The sequence below is a fragment of the Sebastes umbrosus genome, chromosome 6 (assembly GCF_015220745.1).
Source record: "Sebastes umbrosus isolate fSebUmb1 chromosome 6, fSebUmb1.pri, whole genome shotgun sequence".
In the NCBI taxonomy this organism is placed as follows: domain Eukaryota; kingdom Metazoa; phylum Chordata; class Actinopteri; order Perciformes; family Sebastidae; genus Sebastes; species Sebastes umbrosus.
This window is the reverse complement of record NC_051274.1, coordinates 381,976-395,892: the sequence shown is the minus strand read 5'-3', so window position 1 is coordinate 395,892 and position 13,917 is coordinate 381,976. Positions and strand designations below refer to the sequence as shown.

Below are 13,917 nucleotides of genomic sequence, written 5' to 3'. Positions count from 1 at the left end.
CCAAGAGGTTGTCAGCTAATACAGGGAGTTAGTTTAGCTGACATGTTAGTATGCTGTGGCTGGGAGGTAATGCCCTGCATCAAAAACCTTTGTTTAATTAGCACCATATTTAGTCAATCCATCCCTATGCCTACATGACTTGACCAAAGTGATGCTTTCATAATTTGAACACCACTATGTTCATTTGTCTATATTAATAATAATAATAATAATAATAACAAAAATAATGATAATAACGTGCATGCCAATATATCTCATTTTTTTATACTGTATATAGGCTATATATATATATCAAATTTTTATATATATATAAATTTGAACTATATATATATATATATATATATATATATATATAGCCTATACAACATATATATATAGGCTATATAGTTCCATTATCAGACCCACCAAGAGCTGAGATGGGAAAATACTGGAAAGGCATAGGCCTATGGGAAAGAGAAGCATTACACAACACCGGTGCCCACTGGCTAATGGATCTGAGAACTGACCACAGCAACCTCCCAGAACAAGAACCAGTAACCATCTCAATGACAGACATCCAAGAAAGAGTGTCAAAGATAAAGAGCTGGACTGCACCGGGCCCCGACATGATCCATACAGGCTGAAGAAGCTAACGGCACTACCCAGCTGGGATCATAAGCTGGCCAAAGGAGGAGATAGAAGCCACAGATATCAAGACAAGAAAGCTCCTCACCATGCATGGAGGGTTTCACCCCAAATCCAGCACCCTAAGGCTATACACTAAGCGGAAAGAGGGAGGCCGAGGACCAGCAAGCGTTAGAGCCATTGTCCAGGATGAAACATCGAAAATCAAGGAGTACGTCAAGATGATGGCCCCAAATGATGAGCTGCTAAGTGAATACCTGATGATAGTGAAGAGGAAGAGGAGCACACAACATGGAAGAACAAGCCCTTATATCGCATGTACCACCGTCAGATAGAGAAAGTGGCTGATAACAAGAAGACCTACCAATGGCTGGAAAACGCTAGACTGACAGACAGCACAGAAGCACTAATCATGGCAGCACAAGAACAGGCCCTAAGCACAGGGGCCATAGAAGCCAGGATCTACCATAGTAGATCAGACCAGGATCTACCACAGTAGATCAGACCCAAGGTGCAAGCTGTGCGAAGATGCCCCTGAGACGGTCCAGCACATAGTAGCAGGGTGTAAGATGCAAGCTGGATCAGCGTACATGGAGAGGCACAACCAAGTGGCTGGGATAGTATACAGGAACATCTATACCCAGTATGGACTAGAAGTACCCACATCCCAATGGGACATACCACTGAAGGTGGTTGAGAACAACAGGGCTAAGGTCCTGTGGGACTTCAGATTCCAGACTGACAAGCAGCTGCTGGCTGACCAACCGGACATCGTGGTGGTAGACAAGCAGCAGAAGAGGGCAGTGGTGATAGATGTGGCGATACCAGCTGACAGCAACATCAGGAAGAAGGAACATGAAAAGGTTGAGAAGTATCATGGGTTGAAAGAACAGCTGTGACAAATATGGAAGGTCAAAGCCGACCTGGTCCCCGTGGTAGTAGGAGCACTCGGGGCTGTGACCCCCAAACTGGGAGAGTGGCTCCAGCAGATTCCAGGAAGGACTTCTGAAGCCTCAGTCCAGATGAGAGCAGTCCTAAGAACAGCTAAGTTAACTCCCAGGCCTCTGGTAGAGGACCCGAGCTTGAGGAAGACACAGATACCACCCCACAAGAGTGAGAGGGAGATGTTTCATATAAAATATATAATCGTGATTAATCGCATGATTGATGATTTTTTATACGTTCAAAATGTACCTTAAAGGGAGATTTGTCAAGTGTTCAATACTCTTGTCAACATGGGAGTGGGCAAATATGCTGCTTTATGCAAATGTATGTATATATTTATTACTGGAAATCAATGAACAACACAAAACAATGACAGATATTGTCCAGAAACCCTCACAGGTACTGCATTTAGCATAAAACAATATGCTCAATTCATAACATGACCAACTCTTCACTCTAGCTTTAAAACTGAGCCAGCTACAACCTCCGAAAGATCAATTGCGTTAATGCATTAAAGAAATTAGTGGCATTAAAACCATTTTGCGTTAACTCGCTATTAACGCTTTATAATGTTGACAGCCCTATATTGGTGATGGCGAGATGAAGCTTTATGAAGCACTGAAGCTCTCCCGCAAATTGGTTTGCAAAAGGGTTAATTTCACGAGGCTTCATCTGGGCTTCATGTGCACACCAAACCACCTATTGGTCAAATAATGTAAAACAGGCAGATATATTACAGGTATGTGGCAGTGGTTTAACCGCAGAGGGCAGCAAATGTGCTTGTGTAACTATAGGAAAATTATAGATTGGAGCCATTTTTCGTTTTTATTCAGGAATAATAAGTTCTCAACTGTATTTCGGCTTCAGGCGTCTTCAATGACGTCATTGGTCTAAAACGATAAGCGCATATTGAGGCGCATATTGAGGCTTGTATATATATATATATATATACAGCATGTCATTGGGAATTAATAATAATAATGATAATAATAATAATTAATAATATTATTGTATTATTGCATATTAGGCTACATTATTGTATTTTTATTTCTACACCATGATGAGTTTATTATATTAATGGAATTACAGTTTTTCTCAATTGTTTACACACAAATACTGGTACTTGACACACAATGACCACAACATGTAACTCATGCACCAACCCCCTGAACCAATTCTGCTAAACTACAAGCACAATTCCTGCTTTACACTCAAATTGCAGTTCTAAAACACACTTTTTTCAAAACACTACACACAATTCTCTGCATTTGGCACAATTTTGATGAAGAAAATCTCGTTTTCACAAGGAACACACTGTCATTCAAAATTCTAAAGTCAATTGCCCTACTATGCACACTGACTCATCACATGGGCAAACACCTGTCACACAGTGTTACAATTAGCAATCAGAGCTTTAGCATAGAAGGGCAAACATTGCTTGTGATGTGGATGAGGTGCTGTGGCCAGACCGAAACAGAAGAGAGGATGCAGCATAGTTTTTTTCCCCGTTTTTTTTTACTGTAACTGTATACAGTAAATTCCTCTGTTGTTTTGTATGTAGACCACTGTATGTGCAACTTTGTGTTGGTTGGGATGTACACTGTGTACATTGTTTTTGTGGGGAAAATAAAATATATTTGTTACCGTGTATTTGTGTGTTCTGAGTATAAAAACAATATTCTAAAATATTTTACAACACACTTATGTATGTACTGTCTGTAGTAAGTGTAACACTGAACAAAAAAAAGGCCTAAGTCATTATGATGAATGGAGAAGAAGTGTTTTCCATTCATCATAGTGTTTTACATTGAGCACATCAGTGTTCAACTGGTTCTTATAAATGTCTATTCATATGATGGTTTGTGTGTGTCATTTGAAAACAAAATACCATTTTGAGAAGAAATAACATTGTTTTGAATGTAAAGTTTCATTTTGCAGGAGAATTGAGGGGTTTTGCCCATTGTATGTGTGTTTTTTGATTTGTGTGTAGAGTTCTGAGAGTATGAGGCACGCTTTCAGAAAATGTGTGTAAACAATCGAGAAAAACTGTAAAATATTGCAAAATATATATACTTATGAATACAACAGGCTGTTAATCTTTCACTTATATTTTAGTTTATTGAAAGAGAGACAGAGAGAGTTTTTATCTGTTTGTTTTACTGACACAACAAACTTGAATTATTTCTGTATTGTTTTCTACCATTTCCATGTTCTTTTTAAATATCTATATATTATAATTTGCTTAATGAATTGTATTTATGTGTATATATATGTTTTTGTTTTTATTTTGTTATTTTTTTAATTATTATTATTATTGAATTGACGCTTTGGCAATATTGTTCACCTGACAGTCATGCCAATAAAGCAAATTGAATTGAATTGAAAATTGAATTGAATTGAGAGAGAAAGAGAGAGAGAGAGAGACAGAGAGAGAGAGAGACAGTGATAGAGAGAGACAGAGAGACAGAGAGAGAGACAGTGAGAGAGAGAGAGAGAAAGAGAGAAAGAGAGAGAGGCAGAGAGAGAGAGAGAGAGAGACAGTGAGAGAGAGAGAGAGAGTGAGAGACAGAGAGAAAGAGAGAGAGAGAGACAGTGAGAGAAAGAGAGAGAGAGAGACAGTGTGAGAGAGAGAGAGAGAAAGAGAGAGAGAGAGAGAGAAAGAGAGAGAGAGAGAGAAAGAGAGAGAGAGAGAGACAGAGAGAAAGAGAGAGAGACCACCAGCCCGGTGAGGAGAAACTTGAAGAAGCAGAGGATGCAGACTCAGCTCCAGAATCAGCTCCTGAAGACCAGCGTTGGGCTGCTCGGCGGGTTTTGAAGCTGCTCGGCGGGTTTTGAAGCTCCAGAAGCAGCAGAGCTTGTTGCGGATTACAATGATTGCCACAACTCAACAGAATATGACCACGGAGCTGGTATGTGTGTGTTTTAATTGTGATTTTAGCAGGACTTCAGATTCAGAGCAGTGTGTGTGCGTGTGCGTGTGTAATCAGTAAGTCCTCTCCTGTGCAGTGGGGAATCCCTCATGCATGCCCACAATACGATGATTAGCGATTAGTCTTTAAACCATTTCGCCCATTCAGACTTTTCCGTTAATATCATCCGGTGGACAGACCGGACTCTGCCCGGACTCTGTGCACTGCGGTGCGGGCTGTTGTGGTAACTCGACGTCCAGTTGTGCCTCTCACTCTTACTGTCCTTCTGTCCCATGCAGACTTTTATAGCATCATATCTGCATCAATAACAATGCTCATTTGGTTTCAGTATAATAATCAGGTATAAGAATTTGTCCCAGCAGACAGATGTCCCCTCCAGCCTGGACGTGCACAGTGACAATATACAGCCTGCACTGTGTGATTGATTATCCCTCTGCTGTGGAGATGTATTGTCACTGAACAGAAAGAATATGAGACAGATCCTCTTCTGTTTGTGTTCACACTCACTGATGATGACACATGCTGCATTAAGTGACAAATCCTTATCATGTAAATTATGATTTAATACAGCTCTCCCACTCAATTGTATCATGCACGTCCGCTCCAATGTGAAGACAGTTCACCTCTATGTCAGAAGCAACTTGTGCAACTTCCAGTCTAGTCATCAATGGTTTAATGTAACTGATGGTGATAAATGCTTGCATCAGATCACACTTTGATTTCAATTGGATTTACAAGATTTATATCTACGTAGAACTAATATGCAGTGCTTCCAGTGGTGTAGTGGAGGGTACACAAAGGTATACAAAGGTATACAGGGTATACCCACCTCTTTCTTCTGGTGGTTTAGCAACTAGGGATGCACTGATACCAGATCGGATATTGGCCCATACTGACTCAAATAGCTGGATCAGCTATCGGTGACAATGGGGCCGATCTATTCAATTCAATTCTATGTTTATATTCTATATACATTATATACTGGAATCTGAATTCCTGTTTAAGTTTTGACCAATGTATTGCTGCATTAACAAGGTTTACACTTGAATTATAATTAATTATTTTTTTACCAAGTTTCTATAGTGTAGGCTACGATTTATTATTTTAATAATAAATAACAATTCAGTAAATTTATATCTATGTATTTATTTGTTACATTTAGTTTTACAAAGTTAGGAAAGAATTCAAGCCTGATGTTGCCTTAGACATAAAATAATGATCCAGTCACTTCAACCCAGTGAGGCCTACAGTTTATTAATTAAACACTGGTATCAGATCAGTACTCGGTATCGGCCGATACCCAAAGCCCAGGTATCCCTATTGTTATTGGGACTGAAAAAGTGGTGCGTCCTTAGCGATAAATGCTTGCATCAGATTAAACATCACCCTTTGATTTCAATTGGATTTACAGGACATAACTAATATGCAGTGTTTCCGGCGGTGTAGTGGAGGGTATACACAGGTAAACAGGGTATACCCACCTCTATTTCTGCTAGTTTAGCCCACATCATACTCACCTATAAAGCCATTGCAATATATAGGAGAGTATAGCCTACCCACTTCCTCCTCGGTACCTATCTACACCACTGAGTGCTTCCTTATTCCAATCAAACTTTTCATGCTGCAGCAGTCATTGTCCAACATTTTTACTCTGGTGCTTCTGTTTCTCTACAGTGTAGGGATGCACCGATCCGACTTTTTCAGTCCCCATACCGATAGCGATACCTGGGCTTTAGGTATCAGCCGATACCGAGTACCGATCTGATACCAGTCTTTATTATCTTTAATCAGCTGTATGCCTCACTGTGTGGACGTGACTGGGATCATTCTGTTATGTGTAGGGGTGTGAAGATTCAATCAGCTCACGATACGATACACGATATTGGGTTCACGACCTCGATACGATACGATGTTATAACGCGCTGTTAGCCGCTGAACTAACGTGCTGTTAGCTGCAGAGCCAACGCGCTGTTAGCCGCCGAACTAACGTGCTGTTAGCTACAGAGCCAACGCGCTGTTAGCCGCCGAACTAACGTGCTGTTAGCTGCAGAGCCAACGCGCTGTTAGTCGCCGAACTAACGTGCTGTTAGCTGCAGAGCCAACGCGCTGTTAGCCGCCGAGCTAACGTGCTGTGCTTGTGTAAACAGCAGCGGTGCATGAGAGACAGCGGACAGAGCAGATTGAAACGTTGTTTTCCTACATGTTTAACCATTTCATCGTGTTTATGCTTGTTGAACAGGTGTAATAACAAAGTTTTATTGCACCTAGCAACGAGTGCAGCGTCAACTCGTCTCTCCACCGCGGCCTCTCTGATCAGCTGTTCACTGACTGCGCTGTGTGTGTGTTGATGTGTGTGGAGCTCCGACACAGAAGCTGCGGCCGTGCGTTACAATTGATTGGTTCAATTTGGACGAGGGCAGATCAGATTTTACTGTGCATGAGTTGAACCCGGAGAGTCTTCAGCTTCAGCCCCGGAGCCCGTATGTACGTAGTACATATTATGCCCTGATATTGTCATCCAGTTTTTCGTCTTCCTCTCGGCATATCGTCACGTTTTTATATCGCCATATTTTGTGGCACGATATTTCGTCACACCCTTAGTTATGTCTAAGGTAACATCAGGATCGACTTAAACAGTGCTTTCTTAACTTTGTAAAACAAATGTAACAAATACATACTAGAGATACATTTACTGAACTGTTATTTATTATTAAAATAATAAATCGTACACCAGCAACTTGGTAAAAATCTTCAAAATTAACAGGAATTACGATTCAAGTGTAAATCTTTTTAATGCAGCAAGAAGTTAGTCAAAACTTAAACAGGAATTTAAATTCCAGTATATAATGTATATAGTATATAAACATAGAATTGAATCGAATAGATTGGCCCCATTGGGACCGATATCCTATCCAGCTATTTGAGTCAGTATCCGCATGATATCCGTTCCGGTATTGGTAATGGTGCATCCCTACTACAGTGCTGTGCAATCATTTAAAACCTCGCCAAGTGCGCCTAACAGACAGATCTCATCAAACTGTCATCCTTCCTGGTAAAGAGTTTCAATCATGAGCTGATTAGTACACAGCTGCAAGAGTTTGAGAGATAGGAGCAGTTCCATGATGTCTAATTGGTATGCCATATGAGCATACAGTAGTGATGTTTGACATTAAGTGTCACACTAACCTTTAGTTTATTCTCCACACATGTTGATGTGATAAAACCTGCGCGGATTGCCTGTGTGATAATCCTGCAGCATTATTGCCTCACTGAGAGGGCCACATAAGGCTGCGGGGGCTTATATACAATCCATTTCCTTGCAAATGTCACAACATTTCATGCCACTGTGTCCAATCAGTGTGCTTTAAGTGATTAATGAGGCAAACCTGTGTCATGTTGGTGAGAGGATGCAATGATTCATGGGATAATGTGGGTTGTGTCATGTTTGTTTGTCACAATATTAGACACAGTAGGAGCAAAGAGCATCAACATAAATGGCTTGTGAGAAAAACCGCTTTTGTTCACTTAATCCCTGGCATTAAGGAAGAAAATAACAGTGATTTAATGATTTCTTTTCAAAGGCGATATTGTTTTAACATTCATCCTAAACACTGCTGATGTGACAATATGACACAGTGTATAGTGAGCATATTATAAGCCTGTTATGTGATGATAAGAGTATTCCTGAAGCCTTGTGAAAAATGACACACTCTTTCTCATATTTCACTGTAACACTACATCACCCGCAGCTCTCCCACATATGTTTCACTGATGCTGCTTGTTTCCCAAAGGCAGGAAGTCGGTCACTGCGAGTAGCCGGACATGATGAGGGAAAAGCTCCCTCCATGCAGGACCCTTTTGTACAGTCGTTTTCTTATGCGCGAGGGGGAGCATGAAAAGAATAAGACAGTGGGGCAGCCTTGCAGCACTGGAGGCTAAAGCGGCAGGTCTTTCATTTCATAAAGGCTTGTGCTGCTGCATTGTCTGGCAATAGACTCAGGGGTAAAAAAAAAAAAATCTGCCCAGTTAGTCCCATATGGTGTCTGCCACCTGCTGTTTTCTTCTTTTTTTAAATAAACACAAAGGGAGAAACTGTGGCGCAATGAGTGGGAGCACAGGAATTCCTCTGGATGTGATGAAACAGCCTAGATATGAATCAATATTGAGCTGTAGTATCTCATCACTACAGCATGTTGGTTACCATTTATTCAGCCTGCTCTGACAACGACCTTCATTTGAAATGAGGCAGGGAGAGATATTGACAAGGTGCTACATACGTGGGTGACTTGCTAACAGCCTCCCCCTGTGAGCAATTACAGCATATCATTAAAAGAAGGAGCATGTAGGTTATATTAAGGCCTGTATGTGTCTGCCAATAGATCTCACTCCTTTTTATGGAGGTGGTTATTTCACTGATGCATCTGCCAATGTCACGTACGTAATAAACATCATTGGATGTTAAAGGGGGGCATTAGACGTATGCAAATCCAGAACCAGAATCCTCAAACGGCCCGCGCCGGTTCCCTCATTCCTCTGCATATGATTTATTGTCGGATTCTCCATGCCTCAAAGATACAGAAGATGGAGTTAAGGAGGTCTCCAGAGCCTAATTTATGAATTCTCAGCACCGCCTGGCTTCTGCACAACCTACTTGTGTTGTACTCTGTGCAGATTGAGTAATTGTGTTTAAGTGTGGCTTGCTTTTCTTTAGTGTGCAAACTCAATCAATACAGTTTTTTGATTTTGTGTGCAGAAAAAGAAGCCAGTTATCTGGGTTTTGTTTGGGTTCAGTTTACAAAGCGCTGAAGTGTAAATGATAGAAAAGGTCTGTGTGTTCCACATGGAGGTGTCATACTTTGCAAGAAATAGTGCTGGACAGAGGGCGTCTTTCTAAAAGTCTCCTTTACGGCTGTATTCTCACTATTAATTGTTTCCCTCTGGACCTTGTACAGCTGTACGCCTTATCGATCCTCTCATTTGGTTGAGTGAAAATCCCCCTAGCTCCGCTGGCAAACAGGAGAGCTCTCTCTTCTCTAATGCAGTTCTGCATGGTTTGCCAAATAAAAGATCCTCTCAAGGGGATTCCTACAGGAGAGTTATCCGTAAACATAACCTCTTGATTTGCATTCTCGCACGCTTTGGTGTTTGACTGACACCTCATCTTGGCTTCCACTCCGATTCCTGTAGGACCTCACGGGCTGAATAAAATAGATGGCTCACTTAGGAAGGTCTGTGTGGAATTCATTTTTGATCTGGAAAATGTAGAAGAAGGTCCGTACACTCCGAGTGTTTACTTTTTTAAGATGGCGTCTCTGTGCAGATTTAAAGTCTGAAGAAGAGTATCTGCTCAAAACGTCAACTAACTAAGATGTGCCAATAAACTGCACTTAAAGGGAGCTACAGTGTGCAGACCTTCTTCTACATTTTTCATTGCTGTCTTCTACCCGTCCAGTATCAGTCTACTTCGGTTTTAGATGTGCCCGACCACTTTACATTGTTTGTCATTTTTGATTTGGCTCAGAAAACCCGATGCTTGTCCATCAGGGTGCTGACTGACAGAAGCCCGGCCCAGCGTCATCTGTTCACCTCTTTAGAGTTGTTCCGATACCTATAGCAGTATCGGAAATGCGTACGATACTGCCCAAAATTCGGAATTTATTAACCCAGCAAAAAATCAATTTATATGACGGGATTATTTAATTTTTTTTTTATGTAATTAATTTCTGTTCTTTGTAACTGACAAACTGAATAACAAACTGAGAATGCATTCATTCTCTGTATGTATTTGTTCATGTTTTACAAAGGGTTTAACCTAAGCCAGACTATACAACAAAGATGGTAATCATATCACATCCATAAATGCTCAGTAGTAAACAGCTGTTAAATACAAATAATAACTATATATCTATTTTTTTATCACGCTGGTATCAGATCGGTACCCGGCATTGGCTGATACTGCCTGTTCAGGTTTAGGAATCGGTATTGGGAAGGAAAAAATGGTATCGGAACATCTCTCCACCTGTTCCTGCAGTTTGTGCTGCATTGGAGTCCCTCATGAATTGTGATCAGCGACCACTCTCTGGGGATTCTGCTTGGCGCATCTGCACCTCATTTGAAAGTGTGACAAAACTCCTCATTCACCTAAATGTGGGATTCTCCCGGTCTGTCGCGACGACAATGCAACCTTAATTGGAAGTACGGTCTAAAGTCTGAGCTCAGGGGAATGATAGAGACGAGAGGAGCTGGGCGTCCCATTAGGAGGATGTTTCAGCGCTCACATTGCTCACAGTAATTAGACGGAGGACTTGGAAATGAAAACACTGTGTGATGGAATCAGTCAAGTGGAGGAATTTAATTTAAAATGCCCTTTTCTACTTTGAGATCCTGGAATCACTATGTCATTCTTGATGTGTTTTATGATATGTAACCATGAGGCTTCATGGATCGCAATTGTATGCACCACATATCCAGTTTGTTATGTTTGTTATGTTTGTTATGTCAAGGGGGGGGACACCCAAGGCAAAAACATCTCTTTTCATGCACTGGTCAATTTTGAGATTTGGGGCTATTTTGCTTCCATAACATGACTTCTTTCAGATTTGTGGATAGAAAACATCCAAAATACACATTTATGTGTTTATTTTACTACTCTTTGTCGATTTGCGTCTGTACATTTCTCCTATATTCCCCTAAAGTTAACATTAGATAATGCCTCATCTGCATATTTGAATAACATTTCAGAAAACATGTAATATAAAAAATAATTGTCTTAATGTATGTAACCAACTGGGGGAGTTTCATGGTGATATCTATTAGTTCAAACATTTGGTACCCTATTCACCTGTAATGTCTTGCAAAATGTATGAAATTTTACAATATATATATCTTTAAATGCTTCTCATACTCCATAAATCACTGCTTCAATAGCACTGACATACACCAAACTTTCCAGTTTCATTCCAATCTACAGTATATTCTGAAGGTTTTTACAGAGAGGTTTGTTCATATATGACATTGTACATTTTTAACCTGGCGTTTTAAAGATGCTCTGATACCGATATCGGGCCGATATTTACTCAAATAGCTGGATCGGGTATTGGTGACAATGGGGCTGATCTATTCGATTCAATTCTATGTTTATATACTATATACATTATATACTGGAATTTAAACTCCTGTTTAAGTTTGACCAACTTGTTGCTGCATTAAAAAGATTTACACTTTAATTGTAATTCCTGTTAATTTTGAAGATTTTTTACCAAGTTGCTGGTGTACGATTTATTATTTTAATAATAAATACCAGTTCAGTAAATGTATAACACCTGGAACTTAGAAACTGATAGACAACAGAAAAGACCTGAAAAAGAAAAGATGCCAGACACATTCAGAGAGAGTGAAAGAAAGACTCCGAGAACAATATTGTAATGTAACAGAGAAGTCAAAAAAGCCTTAAGAAAGGATAGATGAGAGTTTACAGATGGATTAGCTAGAGAGGCTGAGAAGGCAGTTACAGAACAGAAGATGGGGCAGGTCTACCAAATAAAGAAGAAACTGTGGAAAGAAAAACAACGGGAGTATGCCAGTAAGAGACAAAGATGGTATAATGTTAACATCAGAAAAGGAACAGCAGCTCAGATGGACGGAACACTTGAAAGAGGTACTCAACAGAGCAGAGCCAGAAACAACAGCAGATATATCCGAAGCTGACAAAGATCTAGAAATCAGCTCCGAGGCACCCTCAAGAGTTGAAATGGAATTAGCCATCAAAAGCTTAAAGAACAACAAAGCTCCAGGAAATGACCAAATATCAGCAGAGCTATTTAAAACCGACCCAACCCTCGCAGCTAACATTCTACATCCATTGTTTGAGAAGATATGGCAAAATGACACCATCCCAAATACTTGGCAAGAAGGAACCATCATCAAGCTACCCAAGAAAGGAGACCTAACCAATTGTAACAACTGGAGGGGAATTACATTACTTTCCATCCCAAGCAAAATATTCTGCAAAATATTGATGAACAGAATGAAAACAGCAGTGGACAGTAGGCATGTGTCTGTCGTGAACGAGTCTTTATTAATTCAAGGCAGAATGATAGGATGATCTTCTCCGCGCCACGGGACTGACACAGTTGTGTTATTGATGTCCATGCGACCAATCAGGTGATGACAGACAAGGATCATACCATCAAGCAGGGAGGGGCGGGGGTGTGCGGTACAGGTACAGAGCAGGAGGGAGAGGAGGAGAGAAAGAGAGAGGAGTGCGGTGCGCGAATAGCAGACAAGATGAGAGACAGTCGGAAACGAAGCAGCATGTAAAATGTTGGTATTCTGGAAATGATAAGGCTTAGTATAGTTATATTGAATAATTTAAGTGATATATGTGCACACATACTATTCATAGGTCAAAACTGAGCTAAATTTGGCTGAATTATAAAAGGCAGAAGTGGTCAAACGAAGAGCCGTTTGGGAGCTGAAAGAGCCGGCTCTTCTTGGTGAGCTGAGCCAAATGATCTGGCTCACTAAATGAGCTGGAATTCCCATCACTAGTGGACAACATAGTAAGGAAAGAGCAGGCAGGATTTAGGAAAGGAAAAAGCTGCAATGACCATATTTCTGTATTAAGAATATCATCTAGCAATGTACAGAGTGGCAGAGACAACTCATCATCAACTTCATTGATTCTGAGAAAGCATTTGATAGCCTCCACAGGGACAGTCTTTGGAAGATTCTCCGACATTATGGAATACCAGCAAAGATAGTATCACTTGTGAAAGTGTTCTACACTGACTTCAGATGCATGGTAGGATGCACAAATGACACCAGCTTCCTTGTTAAATCAGGAGTGAGACAGGGGTGTGTGATGTGGTCCCTGTTGTTCATTGTAGTTGTGGACTGGGTAATGTGAACAACCTTAAACAACTCAAACACTGGCATCAGATGGACCCTCTTTTCCAACTTAGAGGACTTAGACTATGCTGACAACCTCGCTCTCCTATCACATCTACCAAGTCACATGCAAGACAAAACATCTAGACTACAGAAGAATGCAAGCAGCTGGGATTTAAGATCAACATCAAGAAAACAGAAGTCACGTCCCTCAACATGAAAGAACCACCTGTCATAGAGCTAAATGAACAATCACTGACATGTACGTCATCTTTCACATACCTCGGAAGCCGGGTAACATCAGATGGTGGAGCTGACCAAGACATTATGGCCAGATTAGGAAAAGCAAGGACAGCATTTCTAAGACTTGGAAACATCTGGAAGTCGACACATATAACTAGAAACACCAAGATAAAGTTATCCACCAGCTGTGTACTATCTGTCCTTCTATATGGTGCTGAGTGCTGGAGAATGACTGAAAGAGACATACTGCAAGCTTTCCAGTTTTCACAATACTTTCAGAAAGATC

The 13,917-nt window shown here is 40.6% G+C and overlaps 1 protein-coding gene across 1 annotated transcript in view; it reads left to right on the top strand.

Moving 5' to 3' along the window:
* Positions 1 to 4,212: 4,212 nt before the first annotated feature.
* The window catches only part of LOC119490451 (inactive dipeptidyl peptidase 10), a 51,367-nt gene continuing 41,662 nt past the window's right edge, over positions 4,213 to 13,917 (top strand). The window contains 1 exon segment of the mRNA XM_037773847.1: positions 4,213 to 4,478. Within this exon segment, the coding sequence (XP_037629775.1) occupies positions 4,440 to 4,478 (39 nt within the window). The 5' untranslated portion in view covers positions 4,213 to 4,439.